General features: G+C 42.1%; 2 protein-coding genes and 1 long non-coding RNA gene across 17 annotated transcripts in view; 1 reads left to right on the top strand and 2 right to left on the bottom strand.

The window, feature by feature from the left end:
- The first annotated feature begins 5,716 nt into the window (after nt 1-5,716).
- Nucleotides 5,717-18,299, top strand: TM4SF20 (transmembrane 4 L six family member 20). The gene is made up of 4 exons (XM_077761302.1): nt 5,717-5,899; nt 12,007-12,072; nt 15,576-15,730; nt 18,011-18,299. Exons 1-4 carry the CDS (start codon nt 5,717-5,719, stop codon nt 18,297-18,299), a joined length of 693 nt encoding a protein of 230 aa, XP_077617428.1.
- On the bottom strand, nt 16,102-22,197 carry LOC144229303 (uncharacterized). Of its 2 annotated transcripts, none has more exons than XR_013334444.1 (2): nt 22,126-22,197; nt 16,102-18,144 (listed from the first exon to the last, which is right to left on the bottom strand). It is a non-coding gene; the product is annotated as an uncharacterized LOC144229303 (long non-coding RNA). The 2 variants fall into 2 exon arrangements; XR_013334443.1 differs by lacking the exon at nt 22,126-22,197 and adding an exon at nt 20,555-20,670.
- A 1,600-nt stretch (nt 22,198-23,797) lies between these two features.
- Nucleotides 23,798-24,332, bottom strand: part of MFF (mitochondrial fission factor) — a 35,523-nt gene continuing 34,988 nt past the window's right edge. For all 14 annotated transcript variants that reach the window (XM_077761321.1, XM_077761322.1, XM_077761323.1 and 11 more), the window contains one exon: nt 23,798-24,239. The gene's annotated coding sequence lies outside the window, so the exon portion shown is untranslated. The remainder of the gene's footprint in view (nt 24,240-24,332) is intronic.

Here is a 24,332-nt window from a genome sequence, read left to right as displayed (position 1 = left end):
TACAGGAGGTGCACAGCTCCCCAGTCCCCCCTTCCNCGCGCATTCCACAGCTGGGTCCTAGGAGTTAGGTCTGGAGGCCAGCCTAGAACCTGCCCTCTCCCCCAAGCCCCCCGCCCCAAGCTTCCCAACAATTTTGTACACAGAATTCCACAATTACCTCTCTGAGACTTCTGGTTTTCTGCGACTGACACTGGTAGATGACATGCCCCTCGATCATTGTTTCGTGTCAAATTCTAGCCACCCTCCAGAGCCGAGAGGAATCCCAGCTTCCCACCCGTCTTGGTAGAATCCCTCCTTTTCCTGAACCCTTGCTGCTTCCGCGTGGCATGTGAGAACTTACTTCTGTTCTTTTCTATCCTTGATTTTTGTGACATTCAGTTTCAGCTTTCTTTTTAGTTGTAAAAAATAGAATTCCATTTGAAATAGTGTAAAAGGGGTAATTGATTATAATATAGCGGCATCTGACAGAAAACAAAAAACTACAGTCAGTTTGCATGTGGTAGGAATCAAGAAGAAAATCTGTGAGAAGCCAGGTGGCTACTCTTTCTCTGACTCACTCTGAAGCCACATGGTCTCTCACTTCTTTCTGCACATCTGCGTCTTCTCTTCTTCCACTTCCTTCTTTTCTGCAAACTCGTTTCTCTCTTTCCCCTGGCATAACTCATGGATTTATATAAGCGAGAGACTGTGAGTTGCCCTCCCTCTGTTTCCTGCCAGCCCCACCCCCTGCCATTTTAACTGGGCACAAATCAGTTGAAATAAATAGTATGTAATCCCCAGACTCCCTTGCAGCTAAATGTTGTCACATGGCTCCATTGTAGCCAATGAGATGGCTCCTTAAAAGAAAGAAGGTGGGCCTTTCTCTTCCTTTATCCTTCTGAATGGAGGACAGATATGATGGTTATAGCTATGGCCGCCATATTTCCATCATGATAATGAGGGGATCAAAGACATGCTGGATCCATAGGTGGAAGGGTCTTTGAGGGAGTGCAGCTATTATTCAGGCTCTTGAGTACTTACCTGCAGACTTTTTATGAAGAACTAATTTCTTTTTTAAATTTACATCCAAGTTAGTTAGCATATAGTGCAACAATGACTTCAGGAGTAAATTCCTCAATGCTCCTTACCCATTTATCCCATCCCTCTCCCACAATCCCTCCAGTAACCCTCTGTTCATTCTCCATAATTAAGAGTCTCTTATATTTTGCCTCCCTCCCTGTTTTTATATTATGTTTGCTTCCCTTCCCTTATGTTCATCTGTTTTGAATCTTAAAGTCCTCATATGAGTGAAGTCATATGATATTTGTCTTTCTCTGACTAATTTCGCTTAGCATAATACCCTCTAGTTTCATCCACGTAGTTGAAAATGGCAAGATTCATTCTTTTTGATTGCTAAGTAATACTCCATTGTGTGTGTGTATATATATATATATATATACCACATCTTTATCCATTCATCCATCTATGAGACATTTGGGCTCTTTCCATACTTTGGCTATTGTTGATAGTGCTGCTATAAACATTGGGGTACCTGTGCCCCTTTGAAACAACATACCTGTATCCCTTAGATAAATACCTAGTAGTGCAATTGCTGGGTTGTAGGGTAGTTCTATTTTTAATTTTTTGAGGAACCTCCATACTTTTTTCCAGAGTGAGTGGCTGCACCAGTTTGCATTCCCACCAACCGTGCAAGAGAGATCCTCTTTCTCCGCATCCTCGCCAGCATCTGTTGTTGCCTGAGTTGTTAATGTTAGCAATTCTGACAGGTGTGAGGTGGTATCTCATTGTGGTTTTGATTTGCACTTCCCTGCTGATGAGTGATGTTGAGCATTTTTCTTCATGTGTCGATTGGCCATCTGGATGTCTTCTTTAGAGAAGTGTCTATTCATGTCTTTTGCCCATTTCTTCACTGGATTATTTGTTTTTTGGGTGTTGAGTTTGATAAGTTCTTTATCGATTTTGGATACTAACGCTTTATCTGATACATTGTTTGCAAATATCTTCTCTCACTCTGTTGGTTGTCTTTTAGTTTTTCTGATTGTTTCCTTATGAAGAACTAATTTCTATCTTATGTAAGCCATTGTTACCTTGAATTTCTTTTTACACGCAACTAAAGCCTAATCTTAATTGATATGTGTGTCCTCCTCATTTCATGCATAACAGACAATAAGTATTGTCTTTTTTTTTAATTTTTAAAAATTTATTTTTTTATTTTGAGAGAGACAGAGACAGTGTGAGTAGGGGAGGGGCAGAGAGAAAGAGAGAGAATCCCAAGCAGGCTCTGCACTCTCAGCGCAGAGCCTGATGAGGGGTTCGAACTCACCCACCTGTGAGATCATGACCTAAGCCAAAACTGAGAGTTGAACGCTTGACCGACTGAGCCACCCATGATCCCCGCTAGTGTCTTTTTCAATTCTAAGATCTTGGGAGAGATTAGAAGAGTTTAGCTTCTGTAGCTACTTGCATTCCAATTAGCAATGACCGGGGTGGGGGGGGCAAGTTCCAGAATACGAATGAGGTACAGAAGGCCTACTCATGTAAATTGTGGGGACTGTTTTTACAGAAGAAGGCATGTGGGTCAGAAAGTTACCTTAAATGTTGTCTGCTCTTTTCCTTCTCTTCATTTGTAAGTGGATTCCCTTTCCTGCTTTATCCCTAAATATCTTTCCCTTGATAATACAGATTATAGCTCGACATTTTTACACAATTTTTCAGGTACCTACTTTTAGCCACAAGTGTAAAGAGGACCAAACCCAAGTGGAAGTAGGCTTTGTTATGGCCACCTGCAAAGCATGCTACTTAGTTCTGGTCTTCTGGAAAAGAGTCTAGAAGTCAGGTCGAGTCCAACAAGTTCAGGTCCCTTTGAACAAACCAATACCTAAGGATTTCTTTAATTAACCTCCTTTTGGAGATGGGAAAAGATTTAAAATTGCCAAGTCCACATCCTAAAATAAGTAATTACCTCTTCCCATGCAGTTATCTCAGTAATCAATACATAATTTACTTATATATTATTATAATTCTGTAGTCATGTAGTTTATATAATTCAGCAGGATGGTAGTTTTTAACTGTCAATTTTAATAAAATCAGTATGAAATTATTCTAGATACCTCAACCGTGCAGAAGTATACAAAGCACACAATGAAAGTCTCCCCTTCTCACAGCGCCACTGCAGTGTGTAGTCTGAACTGGTGTTCCATCAGTCATTTTCAGTGGTTTGTGTGCTATGCTGATGGGGGAGTGGGGTGGGGGAGGTGTGCTTAACCCATTTGGTACAAAGAGTCATTTTCTGCTCAGACCCCAAAGCGTAACTAATGCTTCAGTGTCCATTACCAGACATGGCCCGTGTCACACACACCACGTGCCCCTCTGCTTCTGCAGGTTGGGGTGCCACTCTCCGAGACCACGACACCTGAGCTTGCGGGTGACACCGACTCCACTCCACTCAGCCATTTGGCACTCCCCACAGCACCTGCTGCATCCATGCTCTGGGCTGGAATGGGGACTGCTCAGAGAAGGACGAAGGAAGGGAGGGAAGGCATTAGAGCCGGTCTTCTGGACACACGTTGGTTTGGATTTCATCAGCCCCTTGAGCTCCAGCATGACTGAGTGACCATTTGGTCAAGCAAATGTGAAAGAGGTGATGTGGATCTCTTCTGGATCAAAATGTTAAGACCCTGTATGTGGCTCAGCACATCTTTTTACTCTGCCTCCACAATTGTGAGAGCTGGGCTGTGCCTCTGTCAGCCTGAATCTCTCAGTAATTCCCACAAGCAGAGCCCTCTTGTTGACCCACAGATGGCCAATTAGTATAAGTGAGAACTTTTGTATTTTATTTTTTTATTATTATTTTTTATACTTTTAAATTAAAATTTTTTTAAAAAAATTTACATCCAAGTTAGTTAGCATATATATTTCTATATACCCCTGAAATCATTATTTCAGGGGTAGGTAGAATCCAGTGATTTATCCCTACATATAACACCCAGTGCTCATCCCAATAAGTGTTTTCCTTAATGCCCTTTGCCCATTTAGCCCCCCTCCAACAAACCCTCCAGCAACCCTCAGTTTGTTCTCTGTACTTGTCTCATATGTTTTGTCCCCCTCCCTGTTTTCATATTCTTTTTGCTTTCCTTCCCTTATGTCCATCTGTTTTGTTTCTTAAATTCCACATATGAGTGAAGTCATATGATATTTGTCTTTCTCTGACTAATTTTACTTAGCACAATACACTACAGTTCCATCCATATTACTATTGTTTTAATGTTTACTTTTGAGAGAGGGAGAGAGGGAAAGAGAGAGAGACAGAGCATGAACAGGAGAGGGGCAGAGAGAGAGAGAAAGAGAGGGAGACACAGACTCCAAAGCAAATTCCAGGCTCTGAGCTATCGGCACAGAGCCCAATGTGGGGCTCGAACTCATGAACTGTGAAATCATGACCTGAGCCGACATCAGACACTTAACCAACTGAGCCACCTAGACACCCCATATATGTTCATTTTCTTACTGAACATTTTCCAAATAAGGAACTCTCATAGGTGGTAATAACATCAATACAACAGAAAAAATATGTAAAATGGATATTCTTGTTTTTATTTTTTGAGGCAAACTAGTCAAATATATTAGAGAAGCATATCTTAAACCCTTGTTTTTAGTTTTCATCTCTTTATTTTCTTGCATAAGTGTATCTCATATAAATTACAGATTTTTTTTCTCACCTTCCATCTCTTATGGCGCCATGGAGAGTGACCTTTATCTGCATTACTACGTGAGTCACAAGGGCAAGTGTGACCATGAGTCCCTGCAATTTTAGTTGCTACCTGACAGGAAGTTGAGGCATGCCAACAACAGCAATTATACAAATGATGTCATGGTCAGAAGAAGAGGCTTATGTACATTAAGGTGTGATAGAGAAATTGAGAAGAATTAATGACAATGAAAAAGCCAGAGAGGATGATGCTTTATGGCCGCCCGCTGAAAGGGTGGGCTGGTAGGAGCTTGAAACTGTCATTGCAGATGAACACGTTTCTTTGACCACATCAAAGATTGGTTCTCATTGATGTCGATCAATCCAAGGGTCCAGAATGCTTACTGTACTTGATTGTCTCGCCTAGGACCTGAAGCGTTTTGTCTTCGGTCTTACTGGATCACAGTTCAAGACTAAGCCAGTGTAGGGGCATCTGGGTGGCTCAGTTGGTTAAGCGTCTGACTCTTGATTTAGGCTCAGGTCATGGTCTCAGTCAGGGTTGTGATATTGAGCCTGATGTCGAGCTCTGTGCTAACAGTGAGGAGCCTGCTTGGGCTTCTCTCTGCTCCTCCCCTACTCACATTTGCTCTCTCTCTCAAAATAAATAAATAAACTTAAAAAAAGAGATTAAGCCAGTGTAGACTGAATACTGGGGTGGGCACAAGTGTCTGGGGTGGGAGTAGCTGTTTTTAATCATTATCAGGAAATTTTTGTGTCTATCAGGGAAATATTTTAATACAAACTCTAAAAGGCTGTCTTTAATAAATACATACCCAAGTGCAAATAACCCCCAAATTACTTCCTTAACATTTCTCATAATAATGTCCTGCCCTACTGGACTCTGAACTACTTCCTGTAATTATTTTTCATAAGTTCTAAACTTTAACTAGAAGGCTCAGGATAAAAGGCAAGACAGTGCCACCCAAACAGTCACTTGGACAGGGTTTCTCATTGAACCAGGGACTAACCATGACCTGCTGTGAAGGATGGACATCCTGCAATGGATTCAGCTTGCTGGTTCTTCTTCTACTGGGAATAGCTCTCAACGCAATCCCTCTAATTTTCAACTTAGTTGATGAAGGCCAAGTTTTCAAAAATCCCATCTCTTGCTTTGAGTGGTGGTTCCCAGGAATTATAGGAGCAGGGTTGATGGTGAGTAACATTTACTCGGCCTGATTTGGAGAAAGGCCTGCCTATTTTACCTCCTAAAGACTTTTAGCCTTATGGTGGGCTACATCTTGGCTCAGGATGCTGTCAGAAGCAGTGGATGGTACACTGGCATCATTGAAGAATGACCATTTAAATAAACTGGAGTATAGGCTAGGGGACTTGGGCAAAAAAATATGTAATAATTGGATAAAAGCTGGTGGGGTTGGTACCGATCATATTTCTTCACATGTAAGGCTGCTTGTTTAGGCTTTATTGTGTTCAAGATGTTTTGAATCCATTCCCCCAGCTTTCCTTTGCCAGTACTAGGCTCTAAGTATTCACAGGAATATGGGGTGGGATGTGCTACCTAAGGGAGTCTGGTTAATGCCAGAGAAATGAGCTTTTGTCTGGATGTCTGTGTGTGTGTGTGTGTGTGTGTGTGTGTGTGTGTGTGTGTGCGCGCGCACGCGCACACTGCTTCTGGTCTTATCTCAGACTTATATGAAAATGCTTTTGGTCATTAGATACTAAACTTTAGATTAAAAATCCTCCTTTGGCTGGCATGTTGGATTTGAGACTACTCTGGCACAAGAAAGCAGTTTAGGAAGCATTCCCCAAAAGTTGATGGTTTCTTTTCCTTTTACATCATGAGCAATCTATTCGCCTTATTTTAGGTAGAGAAAGGTACTAAAGGGCTATTTCTTCAAACAACCATGAGACCTCTCTGCCAGACTGAGAGAAAGTGATCAACAGTGCTCCACCATGATGCAATCATGGTGTCTGCTTTTTGCCTTTCTAGAAGTTCCTCTCTACCTGAGTGGCATGAACTTCCTTGGATCTGCTTAGACCAGAAGCCAGGAGCAGGTGGTCAAGTATTTTTTTTTTTTGTTCAGTGTATTTATTTACTTTGAGAGGGAGTGTGTGAAAGCACATGCACAAAGGGCAGACAGAGAGAGAGACAGAGACAGAGAGAGACAGAGAATCCCAAGCAGGCTCCTTGCTGTCAGCGCAGAGTCCGATGTTGAACTTGGACTCACAAAACGTGAGGTCACGACCTAAACTGAAGTCGGACACTTAACCAACCACTCAGATGCCCCATAGCAGGCCAAATTTTACCAATGATGGCAATTTCCATGGGGATCCTAAAAGTTCCTGAAACAATCAATTAGGATAACCCATATAGCCTTAAATATCAGGATCTACTATAAACTCTATCTCCATTAAAAACAATTTCTTTGCTAGCATTAATGGAGCCTGAGGTGGTGATAATACACACGTATATTCTATGTATGCTTATTTTGGGTGGGTGGGGGGAGAAGAGGGGGATGAAGACATAGCAGAAGACACAGAGAGTGCAATTAAGCGCCAGCTACTGGAGTCACGCTTTACACTTGCTCATTTCATCTCTCTAATAATCTGGCTAAGCAGATATTATTATTTGTACTTTAACAGATTGGCAAACAGAAGGCTAGGAATGTTAGCAAGGTCACATAGTGGGTGTGAAACTCAATTCCAGATTTATCTGATTCCAAAGCGTGGTCATCCACCAGTATTAGCACCTCAACGGCTGTCTCCAACTGACAAAGGGAGAAGATGAAATCCAGGACCTAATTCATACATTTAAGTGGCCAGAAAACTAGATCAGAGAAAGGTAATAGAATCTGTGAAATAATTCCAGAGAATCTGACCTTCCTGGTTCTATGATTACATTTACTTTATTATCCTCAATAAATGTTAATGAAGTACTGGCATCACACAAGGCCATCTCTATTATGCAGCCTTGTAGAAGGTCATTGAAGCAGCAAACAGATCCTTGAAAAGTTCAATAGGCATTTTATGGACTAAGCTTCAGACTCTAGGCTAGGCTCACAAGGAAACTTGTGGATGATAGAAAGACTCAGAATACAGGTACATTTTCTTGATCCTTGGCTATACATATAGGATACGGAGAATATCTTTTTCAAAGGGAATCATTCAAAATATAGAACTCTTAATATATTTGTAAATACAAAGAAAAGTTAATAAGGAAGCATTCACTGCCTGTGATAGCACATTTCTCATAGTTCTTGAAATCTTTCTAGAACTGTTAGGATATTTTAAATTTTCCTCTAAAATGGAATTTTGCAGGAAGTAGCTAATAATAAAAGTTGTGGAATTCGTTATTATTTCATGAAATGCACATTCATTTTATGGTTTTATGATTTACTCAAAAGAGAGGTGAACCTTTTCATCTTTTGAAACCATGGCGACGAGTAAAGATGTTGCGTAATTATTTTCAACCATTATCTACTAAGTGGAAAAATCAATACATGTTCTTTTTTGCAGGTACTAAAAAAAAAGACTTAAAGTCTTTCCTCTAAAAAAATAGAAAGGTCATTTTATTTTAAAGGAATTAGTTGGAAGTCTGATCTTAATCGTGCTTATTCATTGAGTGCACTTATTACATAATAATAACTTATTAAATATAAGAGAGAAGTCTTTTTTTTAATGTTTTATTTATTTCAGAGAGAGAATGATAGAGACAGTATGAGCAGGGGAGGGTCAGAGAGAAAGGGGGATACAGAATCTGAAACAGGCTCCAGGCTCTGAGCTAGCTGTCAGTACAGAGCCCGATGCGGAGTTCGAACCCACAAACCGTGAGATTATGACCTGAGCCGAAGTCGGACACTTAACCGACAGAGCCACCCAGGCACCCCAAGAGAGAACAAGTCTTAACAGAGAACAAGTTGTTGAATTGTTAAACACCTTAGAAGATATTATGTATAATAAGAACTTTCAAAATATAATTTTTGTATTTAGGCTGAACTATGGCTTTTTGTGTTACTCTCATATTCGAATATGTAGAAAAATCCCCAAAGTCTGCATTCTATCCGACTTTCAATGCTCAAAAGGCTTTCTTATACTTCATTTGCAAACTCATATACTACCTTACTTCTAAAACTGGATAAAAGTATGATTTTCTGTAAGAAAAAAATGAACAATACTACTTCTTTATAAAAACAAAATCTACTGGGGCACCTGGGTGGCTCAGTTGGTTAAGTGTCCAACTTCAGCTCAGGTCGTGGTCTCACAGTTCGTGGGTTTGAGCCCCGCATCATGCTCTGTGCTGACAGCTCAGAGCCTGGAGCCTGCTTCAGATTCTGTGTCTCCCTCTCTCTTTGCCCCTCCCTTGCTCATGCTCCATCTCTTTCTCTCAAAAATAAACAAACATTTTTTAAAAAGCTAAAATAACACAAAATCTATTAAGATTTTTAATTTCACACAAACTCATGCTTTGGAATTAAAGAGAAAGAGTATTCTCATAATTACTAATTTTCACAGGAGATTATCTGGAAGATTTACAATTCAGTCACCTATGTACACATATACTTTCACATTTTACCATCCATGGGCACCTGGCTGGCTCAGTGGTGGGGCATGCAACTCTTGATCTCAGGGTTGTGGGTTCAAGCCCGACGTGGGATGTAGATGTTACTTAAACAAAAATATAATAAAATCCCATTTTACTGTCTATTTTATAAAGAGTTCCTCCAACTTCCAAAATTCTGAATGGGCAAAATGGGTTGACATACAGCGAGTTATTAAGTTACCCATAATGAGTAACAGAGATGTGTTAACACGTTGTGAAGCCGGGGCTCCTGAGTGGCTCAGTACGTTGAGCCTCTGACTCTTGATTTTGGCTCGGGTCATGATTCCAGGGTTGTGACACTGAGCTTCGCATCAGGCTCTGCTGACAGTGAGGAGCCTGCTTGGGATTTTCTTTCTCACTCTCCCTCTGCCCCTCCCCATCTCACGCTCTCTTGTACTCTCTCTATCAAAAAAAAAAAAAAAAAAAGATGTCATGAAGTCAACCGGGTGAGGGTTCACATACTATAAGTCATTGTTATGTTATAAAACACCTTTGCAAGGGAAAAGGATTTTGAAAGATTTTCAGCATCTCTGAAATAAATTAATCCTCAAGACAGAGTTTAATTTCCATCAATAAGGAAAATGGAATGATTTATCCATTTCCATTGTAACTTAATGTTGTTCTAACTTTAAGAGATTCATTAGATTTCTGAAGCAGGGGTTGGGAATTTTGTTCTACAAAAAAAGCCAGAGAGTATTTTAAGCTTTGTGAGCCAGACAGTCTCTCACAACTACTCAGCTGTACCATTGATGTGTAAAAGCAGCCACACACAATATGTAAGTGAATGGGCATGGCTGTGGTCTGATAAAACTTTATTTATAAAAAAAAAAAAGATGGTGGACCACAGTGCCAGTTTCTGTTCTAAATTATTTGTTCCTGAAGTTCAGAAGGCAGTGTGGCTTATGAGCACAACAAAAGAAGCTAAGTCCATCAATGCTGATACCTATTCAGAGACTAAAGTTTCTTTCCCTTTTCTTCCTGGGGTTCTAAGCTATGCCCCTGAGTGGTTCGGCTCTCATACGTATGTGTGCATCCTGAATTATAAGGGTGTTGGCATTCAAGGCAATAGGTAAGCAAAGCTTGATAACAGTGCAGTGTTCTCCACCAGTGACGTGGAGTCAGCACCTGTCAGGGTGGGGCGAAGTCTGTCAGGAAAGCTGCCTTGTAAGGTGTAAGTAAATCTTAGATCTGTTCCAAAAGAACAAAGGTAGATGTGGGCTCAAAAAGAAGCATCAGTGAAGGAGCAGTTAGAAAACGAGGGTGAGATGAGCCAAAGGGGTGGGTGGGTGTGTGGCAGGAAGGATGAGGTGGGGTGGGGGAAAGGAAGTGAATGAACAGATTCTATGTAGGAAGAGAGGAGAATTGTTAGAATTGGCCAGTGTGGAATCGTGGTTGAGTCTGGGCTCTGGGGGTGTCTGGGTGGCTCAGCTGGTTAAGCGTCCCACTCTTGATTTCAGCACTGACAGCGCAAAGCCTGCTTGAGATTCTCTCTCTCTCTCTCTCTCTCTCTCTCTCTCTCTCTCTCCCCTCACCCCACCCTCTCTGCCTCTCTCAGAATAAATAAACAAACATTAAAAAAATAGTTTGGGCTCTGGAACCCAAATGCCTAACTTTGGATCCCAACTTGTCCACTCTTTTAGGCAAGTCACTCAAACTTTCTGTGTTTCTGGTAAAATAGTGCCTACCTCAGAGGATTGTTAAGGGGCTGGAATGAATTAAAACATGTTCAGTACTGACAGGACCTGGCCCCTTGTTAGAACTTAATAAAATGTTAGAAAACAAGAGTGGAAGGAAAAAAGAGAAAACAACTTTCAGGGCACTTATGCTGAGAAGGCAGAAAACCCCCTCAGCTAACATTTCTTAGGGAGAAGGAAGTAATTTCCATGTTCCTCTTCAATGATACAACACTTTTTCCAGTAAGAATTTCTAGTCATAGCTGCTGACTGGATATTACTCAGATTTTAAGCTGAATCCTGAAAATGTGGAATCATTTCTTACAGCTCTTCTCAGCACTTAGTATCTCCCTCGACATAGAATGCACTATATACAGGATTCCTGAACATCAGTGTAAAGTGAGATCATTACCTATCATGGACATGCGAGCAGAAAGGAGAATGCAGAACCCAAAATAATTCTCTGATCATAAGCTTGACCGTGGTGACCTTGGGGGCATGAGGAAACGTAGGAAGTGGGAGAGGGTGGTGACAGAATTCTTAGTTCCCAACTGTTCCCAACAATTTCCTTTCTGGATGCTTGCCAGATTAAATGATGCAATTTTTGGGAAATTGGGTAAGTGGTTGTAGATTATAGTAACTTAAAAAAAGAAGAAGAAGAAAAAGAAAAAGAAAAGGGAATTTTGGACGGTGCGAAAAATTCTTTCAGAAACATGCCTTCGAGAATAATAGATAAAGAACTCCTTCTAATCCATTGAAAATCCAAGTCTCCCAAAGACAGAGTAGAGCCAGAATGTAGATGGGAGAGTTTGAAGCCGTTATCCTGGACTCCCCCATCTCTCCCCTTCTGCCATCTTTGTGGCTGAAATGGGGACCCCGAAGTGCACAAGATCAGGAGATATTGCCAAATTTCCCCATTTGTTCTCTTGAGACTTGATTTCCCACAACTTGGTGGGAGGTGGGGATTACAGCTTCTGCATCTGATGAGAAGTCATAATGCTCATCTTTCCCGTTGGTGTGATTTCCAGGCTGTTCCAGCAACAACAATGTCCTTGGCAGCAAGAAAGAGAGCGTGCTGTAACAACAGGATTGGGGTGAGTATAGTACCATTGGCCTGGAGCCAAAGCACACGAACTGCTACTTATATATCAGCAGAGCTTCCCGAACTGTCTGAGGCAGGACCACATTATAAAAGCGGGCCATTTATAATGATCACGTGGTAATACGGAAAGTGTGAAGCTTTTCTCCCCTCCCCCCCAAAAAAATTTAGCTTTGGAGTCAGTCTTCAGAACTTTCCTCAATCTCCAGTTGTCACTAACAGTTTTAAAGAAAGGGGATTTGTAAGTCACACTCAGAGCTGCAATCGACTTCATGAGTCTCAATTATTTGTTATTTTTTATGGCGTGTATAAAATACTTCAGGGAAAGGTATCCTCAGTTCTGTTAAGCGTTGGTTTGCTACGATCAGATTTGTCCTTATCCGGTGTAAAGAAGATAATGGGTTATTTTCTCAAATGTGTAGTATGTACCTATTATATATGATATTGTAACTAAGTTAAAAGTAAAGGAAGTTAATATTTATTAACCTTCTGTTATTGGGCTCAGAAAACTTCCAACTATACAATCTTATTTAAATTCTCTCAAAGGCACTGAGTGGATAATAGTATGATCTGTTTCATTGACTGAGAAACTGATCCCCAGAGACAGTAAATAATTTGTCAGTGTGGCACAGCTAAGCAGGTGAATTTGTATCCAAATCCATCAGACTCCAAAACTCACAATCTTTACACTACTTATGCCATGACCATTGTTATTAAGTAACACTGAGGGCTTTCAATAATCTCTAAGGAAGGGGGTCAATCAATAAACAACAAGTCACAGTAAATATTCCTGGCTGAGATGAAGGTTTTAAAGCAATGAAACTTAGCCTTAGGAGAACATTAGAATCATCCACCAGAATGACTGGCTCCCCGAAAGTATGTTTCAAAAGCACCCTAGGTGATTCTAATTGTGGTCCTGGGGGTGAAAATCAGTGTTTAAAACCATACATATCTATATCTGTATTACATATTTATATCCATAACAGGAAATTTATATTTTTAAAAATTAACTTTTTCTGACATGGGATATTTATCTAGGATTGTAATTATTTTCTAATTGTTTATAGTCCATCTTTGTTCCTGATACACTATAGGTATTCAGTAAATGTTAGGCTTCAGTTTCCCCTCTCTGGTATTTTTGAAAGTATAATTTGCAGTTTGACTTTGTATCACCTTTATATTGTACTTACGTTCTTGAGAAAGACATCTTGAGATCTTTCTAAATCTCTGAACGCCAAAATGTCAGAACACTCCTATAGATTTTTCTGTTGAATCATATCTCTATTAGGAATCGTATCCTTTAATGGCAAGTGAGTCATCTTTTCAATGATCATTTAAGTTTTCTTTGTCCTTGGAGGACAGTGAGATGAAAAAACCGAGACACCTTTCAACACAGGTGTAGGGCTTAACGCACCAGGCTTTGCTCCCCCCCACCCCCCTACCCCCACTTGAAAATCACTGGAAATCCTGCTTCAGCAACATTACAGATCATTATGTGCTAAGGAGCTACAGGAAGTCTGGAGTGCCAAGGCCATGGTGGTGGTTGGGGGGGTGGGGGGTGTTGTATAATACAGTAATACAGCTCATGTTCTATTAACAACAGTGGCTGGCTATTTAATTAAAATTTCCAGTTTATATTGATTAGATGCAATAAAGTGCTCCTAGACACTTTTCTCACTTGGTGGCAGCTATGGGAAGACTGGTGTTTAAGTCATACCGCGGATCTTCCGAGTCGAGAAAAGAGCAGAGCATCATAAAGGCGATAAAGGCTAGATCTTGGGGTGGGAGCTGGGGTCACCAAGGCTTGTCCTCTGTATTAACTGTTCCTACTATTTGGCCCACTTTAACTGTTTCCTGCTCCTTTGTCCACTTCTTGATTTTGTTTCCAGATGTTTCGGTTTGGCTGAGTCATTTAAACGAACCCCCGACTTGGGCAAATTCAGATCCCCAAAATCACTTTTCTAAAGCCAGGCCCCTTTGTAGTGATGAGGAGTCAGAAATAATAAATGGCCAAAACAGCGATAGTACATTTCTTGATGAGCAAGTTAAGCATCTTACACAGGCCACAGTAGAACAGAAGGATCTGGATTTTTAGACTCCAAATCCATCATTCTGTGCTTTCGGTTGGAAGAATTTTGGTGTCATGATTAAAACCCGAGCACTAGCATTTCCATGAGTGCCTGACAAGCTCACCAACCTCCCTGAGTTATAGTTTTCTCATCCATAAAGTGAGAATAATAGTATCTATCTCTTGGGATTATTTGAGTTAAATGAGATAATATATGTAAAGCCCAACACCCCACAACATATACTATACAGGTAGCCACTTATTCTGCCTACACATTAAAGGCAGGTCTCCTAAATCCTCTAAGAGTGGCAGCACTATCACATCAAAGGAAAAGGACATGGATTCCTTCCCTTCATCTCTGTAGATTTTAAGTCATAATTATCACTGATTACCAACTTCACTGAAACAACACAGAGCTTCTTTTTGGAAAACATAGACTTATACAAACCTTCATTTGGGCACTAACATTTCCTACTGGCAGATTGCACACTTTTTTTCTGCTTTCTCTCTCATTCATGAAATGAAAGATGCTTAAAGGCTTATCATCTTTGTCTTGAACACAGCATGGTTCTCCAACGGGGGCAGTTCTGACCCTGCCAAGGGGACCTTCACCAATGTCCAGGACACTTTTGGTTGTCAACAACTTGGAGTCAGGTTGGAGGGGGACTGCCATTGGTTTCTAGTGGGTAGAGACCAGGGATGCTTTCAAACAGGTACAGGAAAGTTCCCAGAACAAATTGGCCAAATGTCCACAGCGCTGAGGTTGAGAAACCTAATTCTAACACTCCACTGTTGACCGATCCCTGTGGAATGAAGGGCCAAATCTGGATGAAAGATTTGGGAGTCAGGAGACCAGACACCAAAATGTGTGTGCTTCAGATCTAGTCGAGGGGCGCCTGGGTGGCTCAGCCAGTTAAGCGTCCGACTTCGGCTCAGGTCATGATCTCATGGTTCATGGGTTTGAGCCCCACGTCGGGCTCTGTGCTGACAGCTCAGAGTCTGGAGCCTGCTTCCAGTTCTGTGTCTCCCTCTCTATCTGCCCCTCCCCCACTTGTGCTCTGCCTCTGTCTCTCAAAAATAAATCAATGTTAAAAAAAAATCTAGTCGAGGTTCTGTGAAGTGGGGATTACAAAGAAGAAGGAGGTACCAGATTTCAGTGGTCTCTTGAAATGGATAAGGCACACCTTTTCCAGAGACACTGGCAAGCCCAGCAAACTTTTTGTGAGTCTAATCAAATGGCAGGGACTTCGCCCTCTTTGTTCTTTTACAGTTCAGACCTAATCAAACAGAGATCTTAAGACCTGGGGCTGCCGGGTGAGCAGTGAACAGCGGCAGGTGATCAGAAGCCTGCACGTGATGCTGAGACTTGAAACAGACCGGGAACGAACATGTAAGAACATATGCCAATCGGTGCCTCCTTTATTTTTCAGATGCTTCTGTCGTCACTTCTGAATGTAATCACAGTCATCGGTGCCATGTACTGCATGCTGGTATCTCTCCAGGCTCTCTCAGAAGGGCCTCTCATTTGTAACTCGCAAGTTGCAAACAGCACTTCCAGTTGTGAATTTTCATTCAATAACCTAAGGTGAGTCTCCAGATTTTCAGGGATTGTCTTACGTGCTGTAGCTAGTTAGATGAGAATAGTGTGGTGCTGCCATGATGTTCTCTGATGGAATGGCCGGGACACACACACTTAGGGATTTAGCACATTAGCCCCAATTGGCACAACCCCATGGAAATGTAGGAACCATTATCTTCAGAAACTTGATCCTTTGAGAATGTAATGGAATACACCCTGGGGAAGTGAAGGGAGCAATGACTTTCTACGCTTCTGAGATAACTAAACTTCTAAGTCCTAAGTGTATGTTCCTTTAATGCTTAAAAAGTTGAATAAAAGCATGATACATAAAATCTAGAACCTCACTTACAAGCGCTAAAAGAAACAAAAGCAGTCAATAGATTCATGCATTTACTATAAATACACTGTAGGCATGGGAATGAATCAGGTTTAACTCCTATAGTCACAGCACTGAAGAGCTGCTTGTAAATGGCTCATTTCACTCTTGTACGATGGTTCTGCACCCAAATCTAGGCAATGAATATGTAGAACTAGAAGAACAGAACAATCTAACCCATCAGTTATCTCTATGTTCCTCAATGTGGAAAATAATCAGAATTCACTTTTGCAGTTATGTGAAAAAAATTTCTCCCTCCTTTCCTTTTATCCTGCTACATTAAAAAATAAAAATCTCCGGGGGGCGCGCCCAACTTCGGCTCAGGTCACGAGCTCGCAGTTCATGAGTTCGAGCCCCACGTCGGGCTCTGTGCTGACAGCTCAGAGCCTGCAGCTTGCTTCAGATTCTGTGTCTCCCTCTCTCTTTCTTTACCCCTCCCCTGCTTGCACTCTCTCTCTCTCAAAAATAAACATTAAAAAAATTTTTTTAATAAAAAATAAAAACCTCTCAAAATTTGCACACTGCACTTGCTGTGAATCAAAATTAAAAAAAAAATTTCCTTTCCTAATAGATCTGAAGTTTAAAATAAGAGGCTGTAAGTACACATGCTGTACACACTCAGTCCCTTAGGAGATGACAACTCACCACGCACCAGGCTAAGCTCTGGAGCTAAGAGCCACTCTAGTTGGGGACACAGACAGTTACAGAGAGTAAACAGTTACAAGAATGATCCTACGCTTGCTGGCAAACTGCAGAAAGCACATTCCTATTCTACGTGCTGAAAATACTGTCATCTTCCCAGGATAAATACTGCTGGCATCCAGAAATGCAAACTTTCTTAGAACACTTAGCTTTAGTCTGCAGTAAACTGAGAAACACCATCTTAGGGTAGATAGCGTTAGAACTAGAAGCTCTCATTTTCCAGACCTGGTTACAGTGGGCACGGATCGTAATCAGACATACTGAACGTGCCTTTTGTCAGCAGAAGTTGCACATCTCGTCTAAGAACAGATACAACACTACAATTTTGTACTAAGGGCTGAGCTCCGTGGAAGAGGTGCCTCCTTAATTTGCATGTCTTTAGCAAGTAGAAGAATGCTATATAATTAGGGTGAACCACACGGCATGAATATGTAACCATTTCTGACATACAAAATTTCATATGGCTCAAGCTAAGAACAGTTGCTATAGAAAAGCCAGATGAGGGGCACCTGGGTGGCTCAGTGGGTTGAGCGTCCGACTTTGCCTCAGGTCATGATCCTGTGGTTGACAAGTTTGAGCCCCGTGTCAGGCTCTGTGCTGACTGCTGAGAGCCTGGAGCCTGCTTTGGATTCTGTCTCCCTGTCTCTCTGCCCCTCTCCTGCTCATGCTCTGTTTCTCTCTGTCTCAAAATTAAACAAACATTTAAAAAGTTAAAAAAGGAAAAAAGGAGGGGGAGTGGCTGGTGCCTCAGTTGGTTAAGCTTCTAACTTCGGCTCAGGTCATGGTCTCACAGTTCCTGGGTTCGAGCCCTGCATCGGGCTCTGTGCTGACACTAGCTCAGAGCCTGGAGCCTGCTTCACATTCTGTGTCTCCTTCTCTTTCTGACCCTCACCTGCTCAAAGTTTCTCTCTCTCTCTCTCAGAAATAAATAAAACATTAAAAAAAAAGTTAAAAAAAAAAAAGAAAGAAAGAAAGGCCAGTCGAATGATGGGCTATATAATCAGTGAAAGTTTTGTAGCTATCAGGGTACATGGACATGTGATCAGAAACCTTGAGCTTAGCTACAGTCTCTTGGTCCAGTATTTCCAAGTACTTGTGTTGTATTATACCCATCCTTTTCTGCGAGTGTAATAAAACGCACCATGCTGCATTCTTTCTTCGTGGTAAGTGATATTCCTGAATATATACTATTGTTTCTTGCATTTCAGCGACATCCATGTGGAACCCATCAATCTTCAGTGGTTCTTCAGGGAGACCTGCGTGGCTGCTTCTGATGTCAGTGATCCCACCATCAGCAGTAGCACCGCCAGTAACGGGAGGCACTCCGGCTTTCACTTCAACTCTAAAGAAAACAAACACAGGACGATCCATTTATCAGTGTTCCTGGGCCTACTGATTGTAGGGATTCTCGAGGTCCTGTTTGGGCTCAGTCAGATGGCCATCGGTCTTCTGGGCTGTCTGTGTGGAGTCACGAAGCGGAGAAGTAGGATTGTGTAGTTTCGTGGCAATCACGTGGGAATGTTTGAATCACCTGAGGGCTGCGTTTAAAAGACACTCTTTCAGGGGCGCCTGGGTGGTTCAGTTGTTTGAGCCGAGTTGGTTCAGTTGGTCCGACTTCGGCTCAGGTCATGATCTCACGGTTCGTGGGTTCGAGCCCCGTGTCCGGCTCTGTGCTGACAGCTCAGAGCCGGGAGCCTGTTTCGGAATCCTTGTCTCCCTCTCTCTCTGACCCTCCCCTGCTCACGCTGCCTCTCTCTCTCTCTCTCAAAAATAAATAAAACATTAAAAAAATAAAAAACATAAATAAATAAAAGACCCTCTTTCAGAAGTTCAGTAGTGGAACACTGTCCACAAAGCTGCAGGAGCCTTTTTAGGCCAAAAGTCACCTTTGAGGTGATTAAAAAAAAAAAAAAATCAGACTTTCACATACAAAGAGGAAGCAATCATTAGTGGTGGGGCTTGGAGAAAAGGTGGAGAGAAGCTTCCAGTTTGTTTCCTGGCTTCTGGCCTTCTGTACTATTTGACTTTTTAAGTTCTATGTTCTTGCCTATGGAGGGAGAAGGGGGTGAGGGGAAAGGGGAAGGGGCCTGGGGAGGCAGGACAGGAATGGAAGTCGTCCTGGAAGTGAAATTATGGAACTTTTTAAATTGTATTTCTTTATACTTAAAATTTAAAAACAAGAAGAAGAAGAAGAAGAAGAAGAAGAAGAAGAAGGAGGAGGAGGAGAAACAGATAACCTGAATGTTTTCAGACCTAATTTCTAGCTTACAGTATGGGGAAGGGGACACACTCAGATGAACCCCAGAGGTGGGGCATTAAACGGACAAGAGCCCCGTTTTCAACAAGAAAACATGTGGGAGAGTAAAAAGTGGGATGTGAGGGAACTACTGCAATTAAGAGACATTCAATGAGATGCACCATGTGGACTCCATTGGGGGTAACTGGGGAGACCTGTACAAGGAGTGGTTTGGGGGGCGATGCCTGGAGGGCTCAGGTGGTGAGCACGCGCGACTCTTGATCTTGTGATTGTGAGTCTGAGACTCAGGTTGGGGGTAGAGATTACTTAAAAAAATAAATAGGGGGCACCTGGGTGGTGCAGTTGGTTAAGCCTTCCACTCTTGATTTCAGCTTGGGTCATAATCTCACGTTCGTGAGATGGAGCCCCAAGCCAGGCTCTGTGCTGACCGCCTGCTTGGGATTCTCTCTCTCCCCTCTCTTGAGCCCTCTCCTACTCATGCTCTCTCTCTCTCAAAACAAATAAACATTAAAAAAACAGATACGTAGATGGATACATAAATAAACTAGAATTGGTTTCGGTGATGTTAAACAATTATTGCTAATATTTTTAGGCCTGACAATGTTTTACGGTTATATAGGAAAATATTATTTTAAAAGAAACGTGCATTTACATGAATGTTCCTACTTTTAAATGTTTATTTATATTTTGAGAGAGAGAGAGAGAGAGAAAGCAGGGGAGGGGCAGAGAGAGAGAGAGAGGGAGACTCAGAATCCAAAACAGGCTCCAGGCTCTGAGCTGTCGGCACAGAGCCCGGCATGGGGCTCGAACTCCCGGGCTGTGAGATCATGACCTGTGCCAGAGTCAGATGCTTAACTGACAGAGCCACCCAGGTGCTCCCGTGAATGTTATTTTTAAAGAAATGTATATTTACATGTTTGGGAGGAAATGTCATGTTTTTAAAATACTTCAGCCAAAAAAATGAAGCAACGGAAAAATGTTAATTGTTATATTTAGGTGACAGGTATATTGCAATCCATTACTCTCTTCTATTTTCCTGTTTGCATTCTTTCACAATTGAAAATAAATGCCTAGAAAAACACCCAGCCTTTCGAAAGCTGCTTTCTATGTATACCAATCTTTAAGAGACAGGATAACAAAACCATGCATTTAGCATATTAAAATGTTGTAAGATAGATAAAACTAAAAATCCAACTTCTGAATGCGATTATTACTGCATTTTATTTCAATTATTTATGTTTACTGGGCTTAAGGTTCTAGAAATAATTTTCATTACCTATATTATAACTGTCTCCACCCCCAATCGGTAACATTGAGAACACACAGGCATTTCTTTCCGATTCTATCTGCTGCATAATGACTCTCTCCCCGTGTCCCCACATATTCTTATTTGTCCTTAAGGTCTGGCTTTAGGATCTCCTACTCGAGAAAGCCTTGCCAGGGCGCAGGATTCCAACCACATCAGCACTTACCCAAACCATGGTCATCGTCATACCTGTCACAATGGAACACAAATGTTGTGTGCCCATTCCCACCAGAAAATGTAAGAGAACAGCAACCGTGTCATTCTCAATCACTTATTCATTAGCTCTTCCTCGCTTCGGCCCAGCCCCCAGCGCCCACTCATATCATCTCCGGCCGCATCCTCTTCATTCTTCAGACTTCAGCACGGCCACCGACTTTTTCTAAGGGGCCTTCCCTAACCACCTAATGAAGATTTCCTTTGACTCTCCCTTTTTGCATTCATCACTGACAGTACTCATCACCATGGCAACAGCACGTTTACTTGTGCTGGTCTCTTAAATTTCACTCTCCCCCCAGAAGCACGTAAGCCCCGGGAATACCGGGATACGTCTCTCTTATTCACTCCCGGTATACTCGGTAGCAAGTACAGTGCCTGATACACAGTGGGGCAATTATAAATATTTTCTTGAGTGAATTAATGAATCTTATTCTTTTGCACTCAGCTTTTAGTGGGAGTCGATGCTTACTGAATGAATGTCAAACTGCTAACTGCCATAAACTTAGAACACAAGTAAAATGAACATGACTGCTCACTGGCCTGGACTGAACAGTACGAGGGTCAGTGATGGTGCACACAATCCTCTCGTCACGCTGGAAATGGGTGAGATGACCCTAGCTCTCCAGGGTCACGAAGACACAGAGACTTAAGCCTCCCATTTGAGAACAAAAGAAAGCATGGTTGGCAGTAGCAATAGCTATTAGTCTTGCGGGACCTACTGCCTTGGATTAAATGCCTACAGCCAAAGGCCACCTGTGGTTAAGTATCTTCTGGGGACATGTCATCTCTGCTCTGGTACCTACACTTACAAATGCATGTCGGTGTACACACACACACACAGAGCTAATAACTTACAAAGCTCACTCTTCTTTTTCACTTCCACCCCGTGCTCAATCTTGTTTTGGAATCTTTAAACTTTAATTTTTTTGCTGTGTCCACCATTCGAGGTACTCTCTCCTCTCCGTATCCTTAAGTATATATCCCAAATTCCTTCTCCTCAATAAAATCATTTTATTTTTTATATTTATTTAGAGAGAGAGAGAAAGAGAGCACAAGTAGGGGAGGGGCAGAGAGTGGGGGACAGAATCCCAAGCAGGCTCCGTGTTCCCACGGCAGAGCCAGATGTGGGCCTCGAACTCACGAACCATGAGATTGCGACCCGAGTGGAAATCAAGTCAGACGCTTAACCAACTGAGCACCCAGCTGCCCCTCCATAAATTCCTTTTAGAATCCTCTAATTCTTTACTGAGCCCTTCCCCACTCCTTCTCCATGAGACTGTCAACTCCTTATGGACGGTCAGGGCTTGTGTCCTATATGTCATCTTCGCTTACCGCAGGGATCAGGGTGGCGCGCAAGTGACACAGTAACGCGTAAGTAAACAGCAGTTACAGTAATGAAAACTTCCTGAATGTGAGGCCCAGGAAAACAGTGCAATTTCAGGATCAAATGTAATTAAGAAGCTAGAAAACAGACATTCATTCAAGCAAGGACAGCTCTCTCACAAACACATTTTCATAAAATTCTCCCTCAAAGTGTAACTAACCTGCAACTGCTTCAACAAGGATTCCTGGAAGTAGGAAAAAAATCTCAGCCCCCATCTTTGAGTAGAGCTCTGAAGGCAGGTGTCGCGCTCGCCGTGGGGTGCGGGGGGGCTCCTCCCTACGCCTGGCCCCGACCACCGTCTTCCTTCTGCCACTTTCCCTGCACCACGAATCCTTTCTTCATTCTCTGCTTGTTGAAATCACTATGTGCATATGTATGTGTTTCAAGGTTCAGCTTAAATATCTGAGAAGTATTTCTTGACCCTGACCAGGAATGGATTTGTTCCTTTCAACTCCAAAACCACCTTCTTGCAGAGATGAACCACCTCCAGGCGAGGGAGGCTGGCGTAACACAGCTTGGCTGTGGAGCGAGATTCAAGAGATTTCTATCTTTTTAGATCTGTGATGAGGTGAAGACTGGATGGTAAGTTGGTTTCCTGTTTTCCTGGGGTGGGGTGGGGGGTTGTCTTTTGAGGTCCCAGCTTCATGCAGGAATCCCCTGTCCAAGATACGGAGCTGCACCTCTTTCCCCCTGCTCAGCCATTAAAGGAGAAAGTTCTAGGTCTCCAGGATTTGGTAAAAATCAACGGGGTAGAGGGTGGGGTGGCAGCTTTTGTGTTTATCTCCTGGAATGCCTGCTTTCATTTCATTTTTGGCCCTAGCAGAATTCTTTTCATGCCTGTCCAGCCAAAGAAGTATTAATTTTATCCATCGTTTTTGTGGTTTCAATTGGGAGGATCACTCAGAAGTTGTCGTGTGATACACACACACACACACACACACACACACAGCTAGAATTAATATAATCATATCAATAGGCTATTTATTATAAAAGTCAGAAGATTTTCATAGGTTAAAAAAAACTTGTCATCAAACTCATGATAAATTCTAAGTAGAAGAACCCTTCCTCCAACTATCTTTGTTTGTTTGTTTGTTTTAAGTGTTTATTTATGAGAGAGAGAGAGACAGAGAGGCAGGGATAGAGAGAGAGGGAGACAGACAATCCCAAGCAGGCTTACACTGTCAGTGCAGACAGCCCAGTGTGGGGCTCGAACTCACGAACCACAAGATCATGACCAGAGTGACCAGAGCCAAAATCAGAGTCAGACGCTTAACTGACTGAGCTACCTAGGCACCTGGACCCAGCTATTTTATTTTGGGAGGATGGGGGAGAAGCAAGAACACAAACATTAAATACACCTATCTAAGGCATTTCCTTCAACTGCCTTTCCTGAAATTGATGGCCTGGGTAGAAAGATACTGAAGACGTGTGGAGAGCACCACATCTAAATCAAATCCTATCTGTTTCTGAACGCAAAACAGGAGCGTTCTGGAGCGAAAAATTTGGAGAGCTACGAGGTTCCAGGATTTAGTTTCACTGGTGCTTTTAAATCCCCTGAGATTGTGTATCTTGGCTAGACACCACAATGGAAGAAGCAGACACAACTCAAGCTGTTTTCATCTGAACCGCTTTACAGAGACTACGACTTACAGCCTCGCGCCGTGGGGACGGGGACCTGCATGGACGCACGGGGAGGTCCCTGCTGCCTGCCAAGCCATTACCTGCATTTCCTTCTCCGGAGGCGAGAAGGGTCATGTTCATTAACGGTAATACGATACGGAACACAGCTCACAGCACAGAGTGATGAAATAAAACTTTCTGACAGACAACCGTTGCTTTAGTTGACAGTTTATTAAACACACTACATTTGTACCTTATTCTGTGGTTTTTAAATCATTCGCACAGGGGCTTAGTAAAAACATACTTTATAGAAAACCACCTGCAAAACTAAAATAAAAATAAGAACGCACAGTTTACACACATATCAGATAAACTGCTGGGAACGCCAGGAATTCTTTTCATGAAGGTGACTGGAAGACGCCTTGACTTCATTAAACCTGATGCCAGACCACGACTACCGAAGCGTGAACGCTGAAGTGTGGATGCAAAAACGTCTATTAACAAAACTGTTTTCATCTAATCGTGTTTGAGAAACCAGGACAAAATAAAGGACTGGTCTTCTTTTACAGGTGCTTTTCTAAATCCATTCACTATGCACTCTCTTTCCCATTCGGAGAAATCATTGTGCGGACTGATGAGGCAAAACTGAATTCCCTTAAAACAAACAAACAAACAAACAAAAAACAAAACAAACTGGAGCCTATTTACAAAACATGCAAAGGGAGAATCTGGGGGGGGGGGGGCGTG

Source organism: Crocuta crocuta, unplaced genomic scaffold (genome assembly GCF_008692635.1).
Source record: "Crocuta crocuta isolate KB4526 unplaced genomic scaffold, BGI_CrCroc_1.0 scaffold516, whole genome shotgun sequence".
Lineage (NCBI taxonomy): Eukaryota > Metazoa > Chordata > Mammalia > Carnivora > Hyaenidae > Crocuta > Crocuta crocuta.
Note: the sequence above shows the minus strand (reverse complement) of the source record. Positions and strands in the feature narration are given on the sequence as shown.

What these genes read in the sequence shown, in the direction of transcription:
- TM4SF20 (XM_077761302.1), top strand. Translation starts at nt 5,717, where the DNA reads ATGACCTGCTGTGAAGGATGGACATCCTGCAATGGATTCAGCTTGCTG. An exon ending in TTATAGGAGCAGGGTTGATG is followed by an intron (nt 5,900 to 12,006) that starts GTGAGTAACATT and finishes TGTGATTTCCAG; the next exon opens with GCTGTTCCAGCAACAACAAT. An exon ending in GCTGTAACAACAGGATTGGG is followed by an intron (nt 12,073 to 15,575) that starts GTGAGTATAGTA and finishes TTTATTTTTCAG; the next exon opens with ATGCTTCTGTCGTCACTTCT.